This window comes from Sarcophilus harrisii, chromosome 5 (assembly GCF_902635505.1).
Source record: "Sarcophilus harrisii chromosome 5, mSarHar1.11, whole genome shotgun sequence".
In the NCBI taxonomy this organism is placed as follows: Eukaryota; Metazoa; Chordata; class Mammalia; order Dasyuromorphia; family Dasyuridae; genus Sarcophilus; species Sarcophilus harrisii.
In genome coordinates this window covers 52,042,780-52,068,342 of record NC_045430.1, presented here as the reverse complement: position 1 = coordinate 52,068,342, position 25,563 = coordinate 52,042,780, and the positions used below count along the sequence as shown (strand labels likewise).

The window sequence follows — 25,563 nt, the reverse complement described above, 5'->3', positions numbered from 1 at the left end:
CTAGTCTTGAAATTGTCTCCAACCTCCCATCTGTCTCTTGGAATTTTTTAAACTACTAAATGGACACCTAGATGGCATAGTGGATAGAATGCTAGAATCAATACAAAGAAATTTGGATCAGAAATTACTATCTTCAGGGAATACAATGTATACAATACAAGCAATTAATTCACAGAGAGATAGAGTGGCTCAATTATATTGCACCAGGAATATCTGTCCAAGCATTTTTATAAAGAACTCTTTGGAGAATGATGTGAATTATGATGGAGTCTGGAGTCAAGAAGAATGATCTTCAAAACTGTCCACAGGTACTTATTATCCATGTAACCCTGGGCAAGTCAATTAACCTTATTAAATCTCATCAGTTAAACCTCAGTTTCTTTATTTATAAAATTACCTGGAGAAGGAAATGGCAAACTAGTATCTTTGCCAAGAAAACTCCGAATGGGATCATGAAGAATCAGACATGACTAAAAAATGACTAAATAATAATAATTAATGTTTTATTCCCTTCTTTTTTCTTTCCTTTCCTTTTTTTTTTTGTCTCAACACAATTTTCTATCTGAGACTATGTAATGGAAGAACAAGCTCCCTTGAGAAAGTGTATGCCTTCTATTACTCGAAATGATCAAGAAAGTATTGAGTTAGGAGTGGTGCAGATGGAGTTTTTAAATGTAATCATCATATCAAGAATCATTTATTAATTGCATTTACTTCATCTCTCAGAAGGATAAGGTTCCTTTCTACACTGCTGAAGAAAACTTAGGGAGGGAATTTTCAAGAGGATACTGTTTCAGAAAAAAAGGATTTCTGCTCAATCACTGAACCACCTTCCATCTGAAAACTGCTGGCTTATTTCATAGCTTGCTTGGTTGAAGACATTCACTTATTCTTTCTTGCTTTTACAAATGTATGGTAATATTTATTTACAAAATTTCTTAGGTTCAATTCTAGCCCTTTGCTAGTAGCTCCAGTAATTAGAAAATATATGTTTCTTTCTCCCTCGATATACCCAATCAATTATATACTCCCTCATAACTGCACTCAATTTCCCAGAGACACAATCTTTCTGTTGTTATTGTTGAGGCAGAGGTAGGTGGGTGGGGAATCTGTGGCAAATATAGAAAGTGAATAAGTTCTTAGAAAATGAAGAATTGGAGTAGAACTCAGGATGACAATCAAAACTATATAAGGGATGAGGAAATACAAAAGGACAACTATTCCGGAGCAATTCTCCCTGTACTCTAAGTATTTTCTACATAGTAAAACTAAATATTAGATTTTATTTTGTTTTTAAGAATGTCACTTCTAGTTATATAGCTGTTCTAGTAGCATGAATACTGGCTCTTAGTGTTGGATCTCAGAGTGGCCTACTTCGCTTTCTCCAGCTTTGGCTCAAGATTAGACCCTACCTTGGCATTCTCCCCTCAGGGTGTTTGTTCACTTCTGACTTTTTGAGAGTAAGATGTAGAGGAGGAGACTGCTTTTTCAGACACAATCACTGTACATAGGCCTTGAATGAAAATATGTTTATTCTTCCCAGCAGTCGTCTCAAGTTCAGTATAATTCCTTAGATAGATACATGACATTAAGTCTACATAATCCATGACTATACATAATGTATTACTATGCATGACTATATATTTGTCTATTACATACACAGCTTTCTACATTCCTTATGGAAAGATAGCAAAAACAAACAAAAAAGAAACCCATACCTATGCAGTCTTTATTCTTAAGCCCAAATTTAAAAAAAAAAATAAATAGAAGCTCTCTTCTGTCTTGCCTTAGTTTATTTTTTTCTTTTTCTAGTAGATCATATTTTTTCCCAATTACATTTAAAGATAATTTTCATTTTCATTTTTTAAATAAAAATTTGAATTCCAAATATTCTCTTTCCTTCGCATCCAGTCCCATTTCCCACAATGATAAGCAATTTGATAGAGATTATACATGTTGTTGCCTTATTTTCTTCAATTACCTTTTTTTTTTTCCTGAGGCAATTGGGGTTAAGTGACTTGACCTGGGTCACACAGCTAGGAAGTTTAGGTGTCTGAGGCCATATTTGAACTCAGTTCCTCAGTTCCTCCTGACTTCTGGGCTAGTGCTCTCTATCCATTATGCCACCTGGCTGCCCCAATTACCATTTTTTTTTTTAATGTCAAAGATATAGTAATTATCTTTCTCCCATATAATCAGATGAGTTTGTACATGTTTTAAGGCTGGCAAAGCAGTTTACATATGCTGTCTCATTTGATTCTCACAACATCTCTGGAAGGAAGACTCTCTTATTATCCCTATCTTATAGATAAGGGAACTGAAATCGAGGTAGAGAGACTTATCAGCTTTGCACAAGTAGTATATGTTTGAGGCAGGATTCAAATCCAGTCTTTCTGATTTCATATCCAGTGGTCATATTGTTTTGCAACCTGAGCACATATTACATATATTCTTACATATTCTCCATACATATGTCTTACATATTTCATATTACATTACAAAGATTTGTAACTTGGAATTGAATTGTTAGAGGCATATATAGATATATACACAGAGGATTTTAAACTATGGTCTGCAAAATCAAACTATCTACCTATCTGCCTATATTTCTTTCTTTTTCTCTTTCTCTTCCGTCTCTCCTTTCTTCCTTTGTTTTTTTTCTTTTCCCTCCTCCCTTTGTCCTCTCTCCCTTCATGAACAATTCAATGTTGGATATGATTAGCTGAGAGAAAATTAAAAAATGATAAAAATTAATTCCTGAGTCAGAGAGGGAGATGACACTAATAGAGAACAGTTTAGCTCCATTATCCCACCTTCTTGGGGAGGTTGTCCAGTCAAAAATCCAAGTTATGTCATACTCTGAGGTTCACCCTCTGCTGGGGTCATAAGCAGTCTCACTTTGTCATGCTCTGTTAGAAATCCCAGTCATGTCCCTGAGGTTACATTTTTTTCTATAAAATCTACTTATGGGCCATTCCATGTTTTCCACCTTCCTTTAGGTCAGCCCACCATTGCACTCTGGCTCATGGTGTCTTTCCTTTTACTTCTCTCCAGTACCACATTTCTCTCTTAATTACACTATGCTTCTCAACCCCACTTCTCCTCCTTGCAGCTAGCTAGGGTGCTAAGTCCTTTCAGGATTTAGTCAACTGGCTAAGGACTTGCTCCAATCTCATGGGATGTTCTCTTTCTACTAGGCAAAAAGTTTCACTGAGAAACTTGTCTTTCATATACTCTCCCATCTCTATTTCATATTTACCATTCTTGTTTATCTATTGTAGCCCTTCATTTTGTCTGTAGCCTAGTCCCCTAAGTAAATCTACCATTTGCCAAAAAGAATGGCCATTGTGAATTCTTCACATGACCAAACCCTAACTTTTAGTGCCTGACATCATCTAGTGTTTATATCACCCACATTGCCTTTTTTCCTTCCTCCCTTCTCTCCTCCCTACTTGCACAGTGCCTTGCTCATAGGAGATCCTACATTTATTAAGTGCTTATTCCAAACATTTATTAAGTGCTTAGTAGGTACCACACAATGTGGTTTTTGTTGCCCAAAGCTAAAGTCACTGCAAAATACCAATTTATCTTTATTTTCCTTAATGTAGTTTCTGATAGTTACCACTAACATAATTAAGATCCAAATTACTTTAGATTTTTAAATTTTGTTCATGACTATGTTACCTCAGATGGCAATCACAAATCATGAAGTCATAAAATAATCTAAGCTTATAATTCTAATTGTGTGTAATATTCTTCTAGTGAAAAAGAATGTTTCTTTTGTTATTAACTGTAAACAAAGAATACCTTTGCTATGTTATTACATTTTATTCCTATTCATTTTTAATTCAGGCTCTGGCTTACAACATCCTATTGTTTTGATTTCCTTTTTTTCTTTGCTTAATTTTCACAAAAAGGATCAGATCAAAAAGATAAATGTGAGTCTTTGAGAAGGGTATTATGTTATTGGTAGAGATCTTAACTTAATTTTTTTTCTCTCAGGGGAAGACCCAGAAACAAGAAGAATGAGAACAGTGAAAAACATAGCAGATCTGAGACAGAATCTAGAAGAGACAATGTCTAGTCTTCGGGGGACTCAGATAAGCCACAGGTTTTACTCAGTTCTAAAGTAAAAAGAACAAAAAAAAATTTCCAGTTAACCACTTCAAATTTTTTTCTATGAAAATCTAATCTGTTAAAACGAAATAAAATAGCAATTTATTTTATTAATGGAGAAAATGAACAATATTGCAAGAATAACAGTTTTGCTGTCTTTCATAAGACATTTTGCTATTGGAATATAAAGGATTTTTGTTTTGTTGTATGGAACTATCTCTACCAGCTCCCAGGCCTCTATTCACTATCATCATTTCCTCTATAAGACTTATAGTCTTTGAAAAATTAATTTTTAGATGAGGCAAATCTTTCATTTTGACAACTATTTAGTATAGAATGTTGGGCTTAGAGTTAGAATGACTCATCTTCCTGAATCGAATCTAATCTCAGATAACTAGCCATATGACCTAGGCAAGTCACTTACCTTGTTTTTCTCAGTTTCCTCATCTGTATACAGTGAGCAGGAAAAGATAATGGCAAACTATTTCACTAACTTTGCCAAGAAAGCCCCAAATGAGATCACAAGGTTTCAGATAGAAACAACTGGACAACAATATCTTTCATTGAAAATTTTATATCCTAATGTTATTTCATATTTTTACCATACCATATTTTTTAATGTGAATAATATTTTCCATAAAATTCCAAACTCTATCATTTAATGGAACCTTAGGCCATTATGATGTATCAGGTTTGTGAATGGAACAAAAGCAGACACTTGTTTGTCTATCCAATGCTTTATTAAAAAAAAAAATAGTTTACCTAGAAATACCATGAAAATGAGACTCAAGACCGTACCTCAGGGAGACAGCCTGTCTTACATCCATATGAAAACATGGCATATTGGATCAAGTGGGATTGATGACTTGGATGATAATAAGATATTTTTTATGTCCAAAGGACAATGACATTTGGTGACCTTTCTTTTCATAATACAGATTAGTAGGGAAGTCAAAAGTAACTAAAGCTTTATCCTTCTGGATCAATTAAGTCTTAGAGATGGGTTTCCTATTTTATAAGATAAAATATAGAAACCTAGAAAACAGTTTAGTACATGGTAAGTAGTTCTTAGTAGAAAGATTTCCTTTCACACTAACAGCTCAGGTCTGATTTGATCAGGTCTGATTCACTGTCTGATTTAGCCTACTTTAGAGTCATAAGAGGAACTTCAAAGAGTGAATCAGTGTTTTGTTGGGACACTCATGAGGAAATCTCTGTTCATTCCTTTCTCTTTTAAACTGAGTGATAATTAATTTAAAACTATTATCACTTACATTATTCTAGATTTTAATATCTCATAATGGAAATGTCACACAGCAGAGTCATAAATAAGTGTGACACAATTGAGACTTTGGATGCATAAAGCTAAAAGAAAACAGTAAATTTATAAAACACACATCTATTGTTGTAAGCAGGCCCAGACCACTAGCCTTGAAGATGAAATTTTTATTATTGCCCCAAATGCGAAATTAACTACTTAGAATGTTGGGAAATGATTATCCATGCATTACAGATTTTCAGAATATATTTGTCTGCCATTTCCCATTTCTGTTTAAATTCTTATATGAATGTCTCATCCCATCTGTTTTCTGGAGAATCTCACCTGTTGCTAGCACTATCTTTAATAAATGTTTAGAGCACTAGTACCATTGGTTACAGCTAATATGAATTTATATAGATAGTAATATCAACTGCTTAACTATAATCATGGATTACTATATAAAATTTGTCACGTGTTGAATAGTTTAAGATCTTAGAGTTTGGGGAAAAGTTATTACATAATGTTGAATCCAGGAAGAAATTAGAGATTTTCTGTGGAAAGGTAGAGCTAAAGTAATTTATCATCTATGCCTTTCTTCCCTAGTTGTTGTATTTGGATTTAAATCTCAAAAATGAACTATTAAATAAGATTTTAACATCTCACCTTAGCTGTCTACTATCAGTGTAGTCTTAAACAAGTTCTCAATTGCTCTAGCCCACTTTTTCACCAGGTGAAATGCCCTTGAATATCCCTTCCAGCCCTGAATCAATGATTCTATGAATGCCACTTAAGTCCCATGACAATCAAAATTATTCCAACTCATTGATTAGATATATCTCTTGCCTGAGCCATTCTAGTCTCAATTCAGAGAAGCTCATCACCAACTTGTCCACAAGATGCTAAAATTTTCAGCCAAAGACCTCGGCCATTTTATCATGGAGCTGCAATCTATTTTGATTAGAGGGAATACCCCCCCCAAAGCCTTTTCAAGTTGAAGTCTTAGGGTTGAAGAAGTCATTTAATTTTTATACTCTTATTGCAAACTATTTCCCTCCCCCAATAATCCAGAATTTACTCTTTTCCTTTGGTTAGCACCCTGGAGACAACATTTGACAGCACTGTGACAACTGAAGTCAATGGGAGAAGCATACCAAGCCTGACAAGCCGTTCCACACCAGTGACCTGGAGACTAGGTCAAGCTAGTCCTCGACTCCAAGCAGGGGATGCCCCATCATTGGGAGGTGGCTATCCTAGGAGTAGCACCAGTCGCTTTATCCATACTGACCCTTCCAGGTTCATGTATACCACACCCCTGCGTCGTGCTGCTGTTTCTCGCCTTGGAAACATATCCCAGATTGATATGAATGAGAAAGGAAGTAATGATCTGGACATAACTTCTGATATAGATGTTGGTGGTTACATGAGTGATGGTGACATTCTTGGGAAGAGCCTCAGAAGTGACGACATCAATAGTGGGTAAGCTGCATTGATCTCACTTGATAAAAGTTTGTATGGAAAGGTATCCTGAATTTATTTATGCAAAAATCATAATGAATTTTGGTGTATGCAATAGTTGTCAATATTCTAAGAACTTTTTGGTAGCTACTTCCTAGCTCTCAATATGTATTTCGATCTAATAAAATTTTTATGCATTTTATGATCTGTGCTAATTTATATTACTTGAGCTATTTTTAGCTCACCCCCATTCCATTTACAGTCTCCTTAATGTATTTAAGTGACAAATTTTTGTAAAGATGGACATGGGAAGGAGACAGGAGGAGTTGCTGAACTGTGTGATTTCTTCTTTGTTGGCATGTCAGAAGCTGTTTATCATTGTCTTCTGCAACAGATACTTTGGAAAATTATTCATTTGGGAACCTAAAATTTGACTTGAAGGAACATCCTTTGAGATTAGAATGTGTCAATCTATTTATTCTCTCTTGATGTTGATGCATTTTGCACTTCATTACTTGTTTTTTTCCTATTGTTTAACTATTAAATTATAATTCAGAGATTTTAGAAATTTTCAGTGGAGCCATTAGCATACCAGTCAGAAATATTTATTTGAGTCAGAAGTTGAGGTACAATTAAACATGAATTTAAGTTCAGCAGAAGCACTGGAGTGGGAATGATCCTACCCACAAACATAGTTCATTAACCATACTTATCCCAATTTCTTAAGTTGCTGTGATCCAAAGCATTCATTGCCTGATGGTGAAGTTGTTTTGGAAGACTGTACTATATTCATCTTTCTAGGCTCATATTTACAGTTGTTACAGCTTGTTAGGATTTAGAAAAATAGTATTCTACTGACCTTCAAAAATCTACCTCTGCTCCCCATCAGGAGAAATACAAAAACAGAGGGATATTTATCCAGGATAATGTTTCTTTATATCAACTGATGTTGAAAATTATCTAATTTCTACAAAGATCTAATTTTACCATAGTTTTCTGAGGGCTTGACTATCCTTTAAAATACAGATATTTTCATTACAAGAGATATATGACAATTTTTCTCTCATAAACCCTTGTGATTGCTCCATGTTTTCATTATAAAATAGACATATTGAACAAGTTCTCTGATCCTGTGTCAGTTTCTGATAATTGATTACTAATATTAATAATTTAATTATATACAATAAATTATAATTTTTAGATATAGTTGGAAATCACAAACCTGTGATTTATTAGTTCAGAAAGTATCTTGTGGGAAGCTTCCTATAATAATGGGAATCATAATTTTCTATGTCTTTTATTGTATGTTTTTTAAATTAAAGTTTTTATTTATGAAACATATGCATGGGTAATTTAAAAAATTTTTATTATAGCTTTATTTTATTTATTTTATTTTATTATAGCTTTTAATTTACAAGACATATGCATGGGTAATTTTTCAGCATTGACAATTGCAAAACAATTTTCTCCTTTTTTCCCCTCCCCCCTCCTTCAGATGGCAGGTAAACCAGTACATGTTAAATATGTCAAAGTATATGTTAAATACAATATATGTATACATGTCCATAAAGTTGTTTTGCTGCACAAAAAGAATCAGACTTTGAAATAGTATACAATTAACCTGTGAAGGAAATCAAAAATGCAGGCAGACAAAAATAGAGGGATTGGGAATTCTATGTAGTAGTTCATACTCATCTTCCAGAGTTCTTTCACTGGGTGTAGCTGGTTCAATTCATTACTGCTCTATTGGAACTGATTTGGTTCATCTCATTGTTGAAGAGGGCCATGTCCTTCAGAATTGATCACCATATAGAACTGTTGTTGAAGTATATAATGATCTCCTGGTCCTGCTCATTTCACTCAGCATCAGTTCATCTAAGTCTCTCCAGGCCTTTCTGAAATCATCCTGCTGGTCATTTCTTACAGAACAATAATATTCCATAATATTCATATATCACAATTTATTCAGCTATTTTCCATTTGATGGGCATCAACTCATTTTCCAGTTTCTGACCACTACAAAGAGGGCTACCACAAAATTCTTGCACATACAGGTCACTTTTCCTTCTTTAAGATCTCTTTGGGATATAAGCATAGTAGGTAACACTGCTTGGATCAAAGGGTATGCACAGTTTGATAACATTTTGAGCATAGTTCCAAATTGCTCTCCAGAATGGCTGGATGTATTCACAATTCCACCACTAATGTATCAGTGACAAAAACAATGACCCTTGCAAAGCCTTCTATTCCAAATTATCCCCTCCTTCCCCCCATCCCTTCCCTAGATGGCAGGTAGTCCAATACATGTTAAATATGTTGACTATATGTTAAATCCAATATATGTACACACATTTATACAGTTATCTTGCTGCACAAGAAAAATGGGATCAAGAAGGAAAAAACTGAGAAAGAAAACAAAATGCAAGCAAACAACAGTTTTTGTAGATGGAATTGGTTTGAATCATTTCATTATTGAAGAGAGTTATGTCCATCAGAATTGATCATCATATAGTCTTGTTATTGCACTGTAAAATGATCTCCTGGTTCTGCTAATTTCAATTAGCATCAGTTCATGTAAGTCTTTCCAGGTCTCTCTAAAAATCATCTGGCTGGTTGTTTCTCACAGAACAATAATATTCCATAACATTCATATACCATAATCAATTTCTAGCTCCTAATCACTACAAAAAGGGCTGGCACAAACATTTTGCATATGTGGGTCCTTTTCCCTCCTTTAAGATCTCTTTGGGATATAGGCCCAGTAGAAACATTGCTGGATCAAAGGGTATGGACAGTTTGATAGCATTTTTAGCATAGTTCCAAATTGCTCTTTAGAATGGTTAAATCCATTCACAATTCCACAAACAATATATCAGTGACCCAGTTTTCCCACATCCCCTCCAACATTCGTCATTATCTTTTCCTGTCATCTTAGACAATCTGGGAGGTGTGTAGTGGTATCTCAGAATTGTGTTAATTGGCATTTCTCTGAACAATAATAATTTGGAGCACCTTTTTACATGACTACAAATAGTTTCAATTTCTTCATCTGAAAATTGTCTGTTCATATCCTTTGACTATTTATCAATTGGAGAATGGCTTGAATTCTTATAAAGTCAGTTCTATATATATTTTAGAAATGAGGACTTTTTTCTGACCTTTGAATGTAAAAATGTTTTTCCAGTTTATTGCTTCCCTTCTAAATCTTGTCTGCATTAGTTTGTTTGTACAAAAACTGTTTAACTTAATATAATCAAAATTATCTATTCTTTGGTCACAAATTCCTTCCTCCTCCACAGGTCTGAGAGGTAAACTATCCTATTTCTTCTAATTTGTTTATAATATCATTCTTTATGTCCAGATCATGAACCCATTTCAACCTTATCTTGGTATATGGTGTTAGATGTGGGTCAATGCCTGGTTTCTCCCATACTAGTTTCCAATTTTCCCAGCAGTTTTGTCAAATAGTTAATTCTTATCCCAAAACCTGAGTCTTTGGGTTTGTCAAACACTAGATTGCTGTAGTCATTGACTATTTTGTTTTGTGAACCTAAATTATTCCATTGATCTAGTTCTTAAACCAGGGGTCCTCAAACTAGAGCCTGTGGGCCAGATGTGGTGGCTGAGGACGATTATCCCTCTCACCCAGGGCTATGAAGTTTCTTTATTTAAAGGCCCACAAAACAAAGTTTTTGTTTTTACTATAGTCCGGCCCTCCAACAGTCTGAGGGACAGTGAACTGGTCCCCTATTTAAAAAGTTTGAGGACCCCTGTCTTAAACAGTCCCAAATGGTTTTGATGACTGCTGCTTTATAATACAGTTTTAGATCTGGTATAACTAGGCCACTTTCATTTGCTTTTCTTTTCCTTTATTCTCTTGAAATTCTTGATCTTTTGTTCTTCCAGATGAATTTTTATTGTTGTTATTTTTAGGTCAATAAAATAGTGTCTTGGGAGTTTAATTGGTATAGCACTAAATAAGTAGATTAGATTACATAGTATTGTCATCTTTATTATATTCGCTTGGCCTATCCAAGAGCACTTTATATTTTTCCAATCATTTAGATTTGACTTTGTGTGGAATATGTTTTGTAGTTTTGCTCATATAGTTCCCAACTTTCCTTTGGCAGATAGATTGCCAAATATTTTATCCTATCAACAGTTATTTTAAATGAAATTTCTCTTTATATTTCTTGCTGTTGGGTTTTGTTAGTGATTTATAAGAATGCTAATGATTTATGTGGATTTATTTGTATCCTGCAACTTTACTAAAGTTGCAGATTATTTCTAATATTTTTTAGTTGATTTTCTAGGGTTCTCTAAGTCTACCATCATATCATCTACAAAGACAGATAATTTGGTTTCCTCATTACCTACTCCAATTTTTTTAATCTTTTTTTGTCTTATTGCCAAAGCTAGTATTTCTAATATGATATTGAATAGTAATGGTGATAGTGGGCAACCTTGTTTTACCCCTGATCTTATTGGGAATGGTTCCAGTTTATCCCCATTACATATGAAACTCGCTGATGGTTTTAAATAGATGATACTATTTTAAGGAAAAGTCCATTTATTCCTATATTTTCTAGTGTTTTTAATAGGAATGGGTGTTGGATTTTATCAAATGCTTTTTTTTTTGCATCTATTGAGATGATCATATGTTTTTTGTTAATTTTGTTACTGGCCTAGTCAATTATGCTAATAGTTTTCCTAATATTGAACCAGCCCTGCATTACTAGTATAAATCCTACTTGATCATGGTGTATTATCCTGGGGATAATTTTTGCATCAATAATCATTAGGGAGATTGGTCTTTAATTTTCTTTCCCTGTTTTCATCTTATCTGGTTTAGGTATCAGTATCATATATATGTCATAAAAGGAACTTAGTAGGAGTCCTTCATTCCCTATTTTTAAAAATAGTTTGTATAAATATTTCAGAGTCTGATTCTTTTTGTACAGCAAAATAACAGTTTGGTCATGTATACTTATTGTGTATCTAATTTATATTTTAATATATTTAACATCTACTGGTCATCCTGCCATATGGGGGAGAGGGTGAGGGGAAAAATTGGAACAAGAGGTTTGGCAATTGTTAATGCTGTAAAGTTACCCATACATATAACCTGTAAATAAAAGGCTATTAGAAAAAAAATAGTTTGTATAATATTGGAGTTAATTGTTCTTTAAATGTTTGGCAGAATTCACATGTAAATCCATCTAGTTCCTGGGATTTTTTCTTAGGGAGTTGATTAATAGTTTATTCTATTTCTTTTTCTAAAATACAGTCCCAATTTAAGTAATTTATTTCCTCTTCTGTTAATGTAGGCAATCTATATTTTTGTAGTTATTTCTCCCTTAGGTTATCAAATTTATTGGCATAAAGTTGGGCAAAATAACTCCTTATTATTGCTCTAATTTCCTCTTCATTGGTAGAAAGGTCTGCCTTTTCATTTTTTAGACTAAAATTTTGATTTTCCTCTTTCCTTTTTTAATGAAATTAACTAAAGTTTTATCTATTTTGTTGTTTTTTTTCATAAAATCAATTCTTAGTTTTATTTATGAATTCAATAGTTTTTTCCCTTCCTTTCTTTTTTTTTATTATTATAATAACTTTTTATTGACAGAACCCATGCCAGGGTAATTTTTTTACAACATTATCCCTTGCACTCACTTCGATTCCGATTTTTCCCTCCCACCCTCCACCCTCTCCCCTAGATGGCAAGCAGTCTTATATATGTTGAATATGTCGTAGTATATCCTAGATACAATGTATGTGTGCAGAACCAGTTTTCTTGTTGCACAGGGAGAATTGGATTCAGAAGGTAAAAATAACCCAGGAAGAAAAACAAAAGTGCAAACAGTTTACATTCATTTCCCAGTGTTTTTTCTCTGGGTATAGCTGCTTCTGTCCATCATTGATCAATTGACACTGAATTAGGTCTCTTTGTCAAAGAAATCCACTTCCATCAAATTACATCTTCATACAGTATCGTTGTTGACGTATATAATGATCTCCTGGTTCTGCTCATTTCACTTAGCATCAGTTCATGTAATTCTCTCCAAGCCTCTCTGTATTCATCCTGCTGGTCATTTCTTACAGAACAATAATATTCCATAACATTCATATACCACAATTTACCCAACCATTCTCCAATTGAAGGGCATCCATTCATTTTCCAGTTTCTAGCCACTACAAACAGGGCTGCCACAAACATTTTGGCACATACAGGTCCCTTTCCTTTCTTTAGTATCTCCTTGGTATAAGCCCAGTAGTAGCACTGCTGGGTCAAAGGGTATGCACAGTTTGATAACTTTTTGGGCATAATTCCATATTACTCTCCAGAATGGTTGGATTCGTTCACAACTCCACCAGTGTCCCAGTTTTTCCACATCCCCTCCAACATTCGTCATTATTTTTTCCTGTCATCTTAGCCAATCTGACAGGTGTGTAGTAGTATCTCAGAGTTGTCTTAATTTGCATTTCTCTGATTGATAGTGATTTGGAACACTCTTTCATATGAGTGGTAATAGTTTCAATTTCATCGTCTGAAAATTGTCTGTCCATATCCTTTGACCATTTGTCAATTGGAGAATGGCTTGATTTCTTATAAATTGGAATCAATTCTCTATATATTTTGGAAATGAGGGCTTTATCAGAACCTTTAACTGTGAAGATGTTTACCCATTTTGTTGCTTCCGTTCTAATCTTGTTTGCATTAGTTTTGTTTGTATAAAACCTTTTTAATTTGATATAATCAAAATTTTCTATTTTGTGATCAATAATGATCTCTAGTTCATCTTTGATCACAAATTTCTTCCTCCTCCACAAGTCTGAGAGATAAACTATCCTATATTCCTCTAATTTATTTATAATCTCGTTCTTTATGCCTAAATCATGGACCCGTTTTGATCTTATCTTGGTATAAGGTGTTAAGTGTGGGTCCATGCCTAATTTCTGCCATACTAGTTTCCAGTTATCCCAGCAGTTTTTGTCAAATAATGAATTCTTATCCCAAAAGTTAGGATCTTTGGGTTTGTCAAACACTAGATTGCTATAGTTGACTATTCTGTCTTTTGAACCTAACCTGTTCCACTGATAAACTAATCTATTTCTTAGCCAATTCCCTGCCCCACTGTAGCTGAGTAATATACTAGGAAAATGAGCAGACAGATTATGACCAAGTGAGAAAGGAAGTATAAAAGCTCACTGGTGAAAATAATTCCTTAAAAATTAGAATTGAACAAATGGAAGCTAATGATCAGTGTGTTAAAACAATAGAGTCCTTCCTTGATGCAATAAAAAGATGTCTTGTGAGTTGAGACCTCAGGAAGCTCCCAGTGCCACTACTACCTTCACTCACTCTTAATTTGCTGGTTTCCCAAGGTCCTCACACCCAACTGACAAACTTTTTCTGTCAACCATCCAAGTCATTTTTGATATCTCTGGGTTAGAAACTTCCAGTGTTGCTACTGATTCAGAAGTCCTGCTTTGCTGACATTGGGACTAGGGCTGGGATTCCGGTTGCACTGGTGTGGTCTGCACTAGGATTGTGCTGGACTCCCACCCTGGTGCCATAGAACTTTCCTACTGTCTTAAATTGTCTCCATATGGAAAATGTTTTATTCTCTCTTTTTGGGTGTTCTGATGCTATAAAATTTGTTACCAAGTTATTATTTAAAGGATTCCCTTTTCCAGAAGGAACTTTAGAGATCATCTATTCTACTAATATTTATTAGAAATATTCTTTTTTTTCTTGAGTCACTTCATTCTTGTCCAACTCTTCATAACCTCATTTGGAATTTTCTTGACAAAGATAGTGGAGTGGTTTTCCATGTCAAAATTTTCTATTTTGTGATCAATAATCTAGCAATAAATTCCTAATGTATATGTGTGTGTGTGTGTGTGTGTGTGTGTCTGTGCATGTTCAATGGACACCTTTGACTATCATATCTATGAAATCTCTTTTAAAAGAATGATTTTAAGTGCATAAAATAAAATATGTAGTATCACAGAGGAAATCATTTATATTGAAATATTATCATTAACCCAATAACATGTTCATGAACCCCACATTAAGCACTCAATATCAAGTCCAATCTTCTATTTTTACAGAAGATGACCTTTAAAGTGGTAAAGTAATTTTCCGGAAACTGGGAAAATCATGCAGCCTAGATCCTTGCCTAATGCTTTTTCCTCACATTATCTTTGAAAAATATGCTCATACATGTGTCATAACCTCACTTCCCAAATAGAATGGAACTTTTGGAGAAGTGGAATTTTTTGTTTTGTTTTGTGTTCTATTTTGTTTTTTTTGTTTTTCACACTTTATATTCCTACTTCCTTGTATTTAGTAAGCTTCTAAACATTTGCTATATTGGATGGAAGTTTCTGGAGGCAGCTTGGGTAGGCCTAGAAATACAATTGATCAGCAGTCGCCCTTTCCTTAGTTCAGTTATTCCTGTAGGAACTGTTGGCCTTATAAACCCAAGACTTATACTAACTGTGCCATATATAGCATTTGAATATCCCTAAACTGCTCCAAACTGCTCTAAAAACTCAAGACAGAAACGCTGTCAAACATTTTCAGTCTGTAAATGTGTCTACCCACAAAAATGTTCTTTTACTCTTGGAAACATTTTTTTTTCCTATGTGGGAAGGCCAAAAACAAACTGTGACCAAAACCATCAAGTCAGTGATTTTTGCAGACACACCCAGAGTACAAAAGTTTATCCTAGTAAAGTATAATGTTGTTGTTCTATATTCTAGAAATCTTTTGTGGTCAATTTTATCTGGAGCTGATCATGAAAGGAATTATCAGCTCCCCAGTATTTACCCAAAGAAACTTTAAATAAAGCTACTTTTTTTCAGAAGATTTACAGCCAGGAAAGGTGGTAGGATATAATCCCCCATGTTTTATAGGTGAGGAAACTGTAGTTTATAATATTTTGCCAAAAGTCATTTTGGATATGAGTATTGGACATTGGGTATGAACATCAGATAGACCTAAGTTCAAATTATGCTTCAGAGACTGAGTAGGTGTGTTAAAATGGGCAAGTTATCTATTTTTTTGTTTGTTTGTTTGTTTTCTCAGCCTTAGTTACTCATCTGGAAATACAGATGACATCTCTTTTTACAGGGAAAAGAAAGTACTATGTGACATAGGATTTGGATATGTACTCCCACTCACTGAGAGAGATTGAAGGTGACTTCCTAGAAGAAAGAACATTTGACTTGGATTTTTATAGGTTAAGTAGGATTTCAACAAATTAAAATCTTTATTATTTTCTAAATTTTGACTGCTACAATGACATGCTTTTGGAGAATCATATTCTGCTTTTCCATAATTCTTTTGGAAAAGATCCCTTGACAGAGAGATTGTACGGGTTATAACTTAATTTTTCACAAGAAATTATGTAAGTGATATCGCTTTAGATATTTAAATCTACAAAGAAGGAATGAGAATGAAGTATATAATATAAAGAAGTAACATAAATCTAGATTGTGACATAATTGGGAGGCATATATTGTATGTGAATATTACAAAAAGACATTAGGATCTGGCATAAAAACATCATTTTACCTTCCAGTTATTTTCTATTCCTGAGGTTTCAATGTGTATAAAAGACAGTTAAAAGCTATCATTTAAAAAAATTTTTGTTTTAATTAGTCAAGTTATAGTTTAGCTTTTTTTTAGGCTATGGAAATTATAGTTTTAAAAGAAAATGATGATAGATGCATATTTTTAAATTTTTTGCTGTTTCATTTTGTTATGGGCTGATTTTTACATCTTATAAATTCACTTCAAAACCAACAGATTATTGAAAAAATGCGTTTTTCCTCTTTTGGCTAACACATTCTCTTTTAATTCTACTGTTATTTAGAATTATTATTCTTCTGTATTGACTGTTATAGTGTGCACAAGGTTGAATTATTGATCTTAGAAGGTATTCAGTATACTCTTAATGGATATATTCAAGTAAAGACCATTTCAGGATATTTTTAGAAGGAAAAACCATAGAATTCAATGAAAGACTAGAACAAGAAAGAAAGAAGAAGCAAGATCCAACATTAGCCTTCAACAAATCAGTCTTTCTTTTTTAATCAGTATATTTTTTATTAAAGGCCCACTTTATGTCATGTACTGTTCACTGACAAAAATATTCAAAGACAAAAATAAGGATCCCTTTCTCCTGGAGTTCACATTTTAATGAGTAAACTAAAAAATATAAACAAAATAGATCTAAGGTAAATGTGAGAGGTTCTTATAGGGAATTGGGAAAGATCTCGTCTCAGAATTGTTTAAACTGAACTTTTCAGGAAACTGCCTTTAGAAAGTAGAAAAATGTCAGTCATGGGACATGGTCTATGCAAAGTCACAAAGATGAAAGGCATACCTGTGTGTCCATATGTGTGAAAAACTACTGTGTAGTGTATATTTGCAATTAATGTACAATGAGCCTAGAATGATACATTAAAGGAAAATTGTAAAAGATTTTAAATACAGATGGAAAATTTTTTATTTAATCCTAGAGGCAATGAAAACTGCTTTTCATGCAGAAGAGTAATGTAGTGAAACCCGTGATTTAGGAAGAAAAATTATTTTAGGTGCCACTAGGAAGATAAATTGGAGAGGGAAGCCCCTTGAGGAAAGGCAATGAAACAGAAGGTTATTGTAATATTTATGTGACTATAAAGAAGGAAATAACTAGAATAGTAGACCCCTTAATGGAGAGGACAAGGGTAGGATAGTGATACTCAGGGATACAGGAATTATATTGAAAAGTTAACAAATAAACAAATATGTGGCACATTAAAAAAGTTAATATTGAGACTGGTATAATGATATTTTTGGCAGGGTTCTGAGGTGGAGTGTGATAAAAGTTATATATTAAGAATATGTATTTATATGTGCATGTATATATTTTATATACATTTATATGTGTGTATATATGTATATAATCTTAATCCTGGGTCCCTTAATATGTGCATGTGAGAAAACAACAAAGTACCTAGAGTTCTTTGAATAAATAAATTCTAGTTTCCTATGAATATGGTTGAAGGTAAAGTATCCTCAGAGATGTATATATCTTAGGGGAAAATATGATCACAATAAAAAAATGTGTCCCAGTAATGTGCAAAATAAATTTGGCTGATATAAAAGTTATTTAATTGTTAGGATAATGCTTATTGACTCAGAGAGCTTTTGCTAAATAATTCACAGTAGGAATTATGTTTATATGATTGTTCATGTATAATCTATATCAGATTACTAAACCATCTTTGGGAGGGCTGGTAGGGAAAAAAAGAACAATTACTTAGTCCTCTGATTCTTATCTTTGATCTCGAGATATTTTCAGTATAACTCCCTCTGAATATCTTGTTTTCAGACAAAATGAATCATGAAGAAGATAAAATTTACAAAGTCTTCCCTTAGTTCATTTTCTCAATCACCTGGGCTATTGCAATCTTGTAAGAGTAATTACAAAATGTAAAGTTTCCTTCCCTTTCCTTGTGATGACCAAATCAGCTGGAGTCAGGATAAGCAAAAGTCCTTAGTCTTTATTCTTGGTCTTTAGAAGTAGGATTGAATTGGATGGAAGCAGAATCTCTGAGACCTTCCTTCTTCCTCTCCCGCCCAGAAGTGACCCTGGCTAATTTTACTCCACCCCCTAGTCCCTCCTACAACCCTCTGTATACACCAATCATCGAGCCAGCACAGGATAGCAGGAAAGCCCATTTTCCAAGCATATGCTTATAGAGTATTGTCCAATCGGTAATTAGCCGTAAGTGCTCGAACCAACCTCAGTGCATTGACTCAAGAGTTTCAGCCCTTTACACTTCCTCTTCTTTCTCTGCTTATTATTGTCCATTCCTTTCCCTCTTCTCTTTCTGTTTTATAGGACTAAAATTAGTCTTTAGAATTATGCAGAATTTAGCTTCTGTTTATTTAATATAATTGGAGTCATTTTGCATATTGCTCTCCTGATTCTCACATTTCACTTCGCATCATTCACGCAGACTTTACTTGTAATTCTGTGAATTCCTGATGTGTACCATCTCATCCATCTTTGTGAAGATTCTCACTGAGACACAGCATGGCATAATGAAAAGTGAACTGGAATCAGAGTGTTATTCCCCAATTCTCTTTTATTGTCCTGACTCAGTTTCCCTAATCATCCTGACCCAGTCCTGACTCAATTTCTTTAATTGTTCTGCTTCAGTTTATAATTATCAGCTCAAAGCTCAGTCCTGCAAAACCTCCCCTCCCTCTTTATCAGAATATTTGATAAGGATAAAAGATCTTATGTTTTAGAATATCAGAATGCCTCTTCCCATCCCAAGCTATTGGAATGTCAAATACCATCTTATCAAGATGCCTCTCCCCATCTCCAGGGTTCCTCCCCTCATCTCCGGTGGCTCATCCCACCCTGTCAGAGTCCTTTTCCCACTCTCACACTCTGACTCCACCCCTGCCTCAATCTACCCCCTGAGTCTGAGCCATGTGTATATAGGTCATTGAGAACTCACATTGTTTGCTGGATTCTTGGAGACCATAGTCTCATTCAGCCCTGAGACCAAACCATGGATCCATTTGGTCCCAGTAAATCTCTCCCTTTAAATAAATTATTAAATACTCTCTAATCTCTATCTTGCCTCAGTTTCTCCAGCATTAAATTTTGGAGGCTTCCTGTCAAGATGTTAGAAAATGAGCAGGATTAGAGATAAGAAACTTTCAGGTCTCCCCCTTAGGCCTCAGGGTGTCTGGGGATCTGGGTTCTTTGCTTTGGAGAGGCTGGCCCTCTGGACTTTTTTCCAGAGCCTCCAGGCAAGAGCAGTTTCCAGTCATAACTGTTAGACCTGTTCTGTTCTGTCTGTCTGTGCTAGCATCTGGATTTCCAGAATAATAAAATGCTAAAAAGCATAAATTCTGGAAGTAGGGTCCTTTAGATGCAGAGGAACCTACCTATTCACTAAAGACACATCTGGTTCTGTGTGCCAGTTGGCACAACTCTGGGCATTCCAGAATATAAATCTGGGTGTCTTTTTTTAAGACACCATCTGGCTATTAAAAAAAAAAAAAATCTCTGTTTGTATTCTGGGAGGAAAGACTCTGGAGCTGACAACTTCCCTCAGGAATATCCTTTTCCATATAGCCCCTAATCTCTGTGTTATATGTTTTTGATTGTGCAGTCTCATGTCCATGTGTTTTTGTGTGACTTGTTTGTCTCTGTCATTTGTTTGTGACTTGTTTGGTTCAGAGCTCTACTAAATTAAGAAATTTGGGAATTAGTTAAAATTTGCTTGTGATTTTAAACTTTTTAACTTGTACTAATTTGTGAGTAAAAAGAACAAAAAGGCAGACTGTTTTTCCTTGAAGCAAGTTTTCAGAGCCTTGCTAGAGTGAAGGGCAATAAAATCTTATCTGATTGAAACTCAGGCTGGAGAAAACATCTGATTAGGTATTTTAGGATGGTTTTAAATTTGTGGGAAATAATTTTACTGTTGCCTTTGCATGCCAGATTTGTTCTGAGTTTCTTTTGGGCAAATTGTGGGAAATAATTTTGTTGCCTATTCAGGCTAGATTTAGTCATCTTTGAATATAAGATCTTAAAAACTTGTTGGAGTGAAGTTCTGTTAACTTATCTGAAAGGGATCACATGCCTCTAATTTTGTAAAGACAGGTCAGACTTTTCTAAAGTCTTCAACACTGGCCAAAGTGGAGCTTAGGAAAAGTCCATTGGGAAGGGTGGCCACACGAAATCATCACCTCCACTCCTACCTCACTAAAGGTTGGGTGGGGTAGAGATCTTTTGTCTTCAAAGGTAAAGATTAAACTCACTCCTCCCCCTCTCCCCCCTTGCTCTCTGCTACTTCAGCTACAGTGCCTAGTTAGTCTGGGATAAAGGTTAGCTAGCCTTCCCTCTCTCCTGCCTCTTTGGAGGTGGAGTTGGGGGGAAGGGTAGCCACGTGGAATTCCCTCCTCCCCCACTAAGTTTGTTCCAGATTTCAACAGATAGGCTGCTTTTAAGTTAATTGATCTATAATTTGATGGGGCTATTTCTAAAGGTTTAAAGGATATTTTTTAAGTTTAATTGATTGCATCCTGAAGTTATGCCCATCATTTAAAGGGCTTCTGAAAGTAATAGTTTTTCCTTTTGAAAACAATAGTTTGTCCTTTTGAAAATTGTTTGGTTAAATATGAAATATAATTTGTGAACTTACTGAAACAAATTTATTACTATTATCAATATGAGGTTATGTTATTTCTAAAAGTTTAACAGATTTTAAGAATCTCTTGGATTCTTTTAAGATATCCTAAGTTTTAATTGATTGTATTGGGTCATCCTGAGGTCATTTAAAGAGCCTCTGAAAATAATATATTTTTTTCTCCTTTTGAAAATGTTTCTGTTATGGACAATATATAATTTGGAATATTTGTCTATGTATTGGGTATTTTTAAAAGCAAACTGATTTGTATGTATATTGTTTACTTATGGAAATGTCTACTTAGATATGAAAGGAGTTAACATACTGAGATAAATTCTTACTGTTATAAATATAAAGTTATGGTAAATATCTTGTTTAGTATTTGCCTGAAACTTGGTTAATAGAATTTATTATTAGAAGTAAAATTCTTTGGGCTTATAATTAATGCTATTTGGGAGTTTTAAAGCTCCACCCTCTGACAGTGACACAATTAACTGGAGTAAAAGTGAATTAAAGCTATTTTATCGTGTTTTGCTGAAAGTTAAATTTTAACTGCTTATATTATGGTTGTGTCCCTGCTTTTTTTCTTCCTGTGACTGATTTCTATGATCAGAGAAATGGTCAATAGAAACTGTTAATGCAATTCAATTTTTATACCTTGCTATTTCCAGTCTGGTTATATATTATACCTTGCTGTTTCCAAGCTAGTTATATTTAATCATTATATCCTGAATACTTGGCAAATGAGTATTTACCCTGGTCATCTATTTGTTACTGAATATTTGTGTCTGTGGATATTCAGGTTTTTAAAGTTTTCTAAATAACAAGAGAATAAAAGCCTAACTGCTGTTTTATCTATTGGGAAGCTGCTGACCAATTCATACCAGCCTCTTCACATTCTGTATGAGTCTGTTCTAACCTTTACTTGTTAGATTTGTGGTTTTTTGTTCTAGATTTTGGTCAAATTACAGGTTTTGATTTTTTTCTGGGACCTGATTGATTGTCAGCATGCCAGGCCATACCATATGTATGATTAGTATCTACATAGACTGAAAGTCTCCTGCCAGTGCCTAGCCTGAAACAGTTTTCATCCCTTACCCCTGATGTACTGATAAGGGGAATTTAGGAACCCTGTTTGGGTTATTTGTTTAAAATTTTGGATGGATTTGTTAAAACTGTTTAACTATTTCTGTATGTTTGAGGGATTTTTAGGAAATCTGTACTAACAGACTGTATAGTCTGTTATGTATAGGAATTTTGATTCACTCTTGGGATTTATATGTGGAATGGTAATTTGATAATTCTTTTCCATGAAAAAAAAAAAGGGAGGAAGGAAACTGGTTGAAACTGGTCAGGAAATTGGGAAAAACTGATATATTTTTCTTAGGCACTTCTGCCCTGCCCCCTATTTCATTAGTTCAAATTGAATGGGAAATTATTTAAACAGTCCTTTTCATTTTCACTCCTTAAAATTTACTCGACTATGATTTGCTAGTTGTGTTTTAACTTTGAAACCCCTTATTCTGCTGGAATTGCCCTGGCAGACTTAGTTTTGGGGATTATTTTTTAGAAACAACCAGAAATCAGACACCTGTCCTGGAGTGGCAGTCAGAGGTCAGACTTTTGCTACCATGTGTTGATTTTGCCTACTAATCCATAACATTTTTATCTTTATTCAAGGTGCATTTACTTTGCAAATGTGAAACCTTTAAAATTTTATATGACAAAAATCTACCTTTTGTCTTTTTAATAACATCCATGCCTAATCTGGTTATAAACTACTAACCATAGTTGTGAAATAACTAGCATTCTATTATTCTCTAATTTATTATGAGAAATTTTGTGTTAGAAATTCATATCTTGGGGCAGCTTGGTGGTACAATGAATAGAGCATCACCCCTGAAGTCAAGAGGACCTGAATTTAAATCTGGTCTCAGACGCTTAACACTATCTAGCTGTGTGACCTTGGGCAAGTCACTTAACCCAAAATGTCTCAGGAAGAAGAAGAAGAAGGAGGAGGAGGAGGAAGAAGAAGAAGAAATAATCTGTATCTAACTTTTTATGTTGCATAGTGTTAAGATTTTTGTCTTGACTTAAAATTTGTGATAAGTTGCATTTTAGTTTTGCCAGAAGTTTTTATTGAATGAAGAATCCCCTCCCTTATGTTCATGGGTTTTTGGAATATTACAAGCAGTGTCAAAATAGGTTTGATGATATAATTTGAGTCCTTATGTTAGGCTATTCATAATTAATTGTGTTATTTTCTTTGAAATTGATGACTTTTGTTTCTCCATTATCAATTTTGTTAATATTTTATCAAAGCATATAAAATACCAAGCAAATTGGCATAATACTCAATATATAGATTTATGTAATATTTTCTTTTATTTCATAAATGTAACCTAATATAATAGATTATTAAAGATTATATTAAAATATAAAAGATTATTAAAGATTAAACCACTTTGGTTTATTTTAATTTCTATGAAATACTATATGTGTACTGTTTCCTGATTACATATATTTAAGTCCTTGTATCTTGTGATGTTAGGAGCAGGTAACACTAGATGGGTACAATGTGGAAGTACAATTGATAGAGCATTAGGCCTAGCCTCAGGAAGACCTAAGTACAACTCCTGTCTCAGATACTTATTAGCTAGTTGAGCCTGAGTCACATTCTCAATTTCCTCATCTATAAAGTAGAGAAAATAATAGCACCTATCTACCATAAATATAAAGATTAAAAGAGATAATAATTTTAAAGTGCTTAGCATAGTGTCTGGCACATAGATAGCACTGTATAGATATTATAAGGATGATGATGTCAGATCCCAAACATTTTATGTATTTTATAGTTACTTTAAATGAATGTTTTATTTTTTCCCAAAAAATTTTGTATTTATACTATTAATTATTTTTGTGGATTTATTTGTATCATGTTACTTTGCTGAAGCAAATTATTGAATTAAATTCTTTCTTTATTCTTTAGGGTTTTTTCTAAGTAAACTATCATTATTATATGAAGAAATAATTATGCTGCTTCACTGTTGATATTTATTCATTTAGCTTTGTTCTCTTGTCTTTGTTCAAATCCTACTAATGAATTATTCAATTATTTTCAGATACATGACAGATGGAGGACTAAACCTATATACTCGAAGTCTGAATCGGTTACCAGACTTGGCAACATCTCGTGATGTCATTCAGAAAGGGTTACATGATGCGACAGTTGATGCAGATAGGTAATTATATAAAGATCTATGAATTTTAAGAATATTTAAGCTAATTAATTGAAAATAGAAGGATTTTACCCCATTAATTTAAAGAAAGGGATATCATTTTTTGTTGTCATTGTATTATTAGGATTATTCTAAATATTTCAGTAATAATTTTTTTCAGAATTATTTAATAATTAAAAAATTACTTTCTATTTACATTTTAATTAGTTATTGGTTGGTGAAGAATTTTTGAAAATTCAGACTATATTATTATGAAATATCACAGAAATGAATGATGATAACAGAAAAATGAACCTATGGCATTTTTTAATTAGTGTTGAGCATAAGTTATATAATTGTATTTTATTTTAATACCTTCTTACGCTCAGAGAAAATTGGGAGGAAAAGGAAATGAAATAAAATAATCACAAAATCCCAGATCTTGAAATAATTTTAGTGATTATGGTACTAAAGTCTTAAATTTAACGTGAGATGAGTCCTGAGAAGCCATATCATGCAGCTCCCTCCCCATTTTTGAAATTAGCAAATTAAGAATCAGGACATTTAAATAACCTTTAGTATCATTAACTCATGCATTTAGTATCTGAAGTGGGGTTTGAACCCAGACCCATTTCTCTTTCCATTCTTTCTTACTGCTTACCAATAGATTCAAGAAAATATTTATAATTAGTACAAGAGTTAGAATCCAGATCCCTCATTGTTAAGCCCCCAGAGATCTTTATGATACTACCTGCTCCTTTAAGCAGGGAAAGATGACTTTTTTATTCCTTTCAGACTATTCTGCTATCAGAGATTAAAAAAAGACACCTGAAAAAAGCTTGTAATGCCTCCAGAGAGTCAGACAATCTATTAATCATTATTCTGCTCTTGAGAGAGAAATATATAACCTGTTGAAAATAAATCAGACAGAAAAGTTGACAAAGGAAGAAGATAAATTTGGGAAAATGCTAGTGTGATCCATTCATATATAACTTGTATGTTTGTAAATATTTCATGTATGTATATTCTATGCATATATATATGCATGTATACACACATTTTTGCGTGTGCAAACATATACATACTTAAGTACACAAGCACTTTGTGTTTCTGTGTTTATATAATTTAAATTTTATAATATCAGCCTATGCTATGTAGCTAGCAGACAACACCCTCATTTGAAGCTGAAGAACTTGAGGCAAGATGAAATTAAGGTATTTTTCATACTAACATTAAAGGATAAATTTGACCCCAAATCTCTTCTGAGTTCCTGGCTCATTATTGTATCTGGTACAGATCACA

The 25,563-nt window shown here is 33.7% G+C and overlaps 1 protein-coding gene across 15 annotated transcripts in view; it reads left to right on the top strand.

Annotated features, from left to right (window-relative positions):
• Positions 1-25,563, top strand: part of NAV3 (neuron navigator 3) — a 1,064,916-nt gene that overhangs the window by 856,635 nt on the left and 182,718 nt on the right. For all 15 annotated transcript variants that reach the window (XM_031938355.1, XM_031938352.1, XM_031938354.1 and 12 more), the window contains 3 exons: positions 4,003-4,111; positions 6,470-6,853; positions 24,166-24,285. In XM_031938355.1, coding sequence (XP_031794215.1) covers positions 4,003-4,111; positions 6,470-6,853; positions 24,166-24,285 — 613 coding nt within the window. The remainder of the gene's footprint in view (positions 1-4,002; positions 4,112-6,469; positions 6,854-24,165; positions 24,286-25,563) is intronic.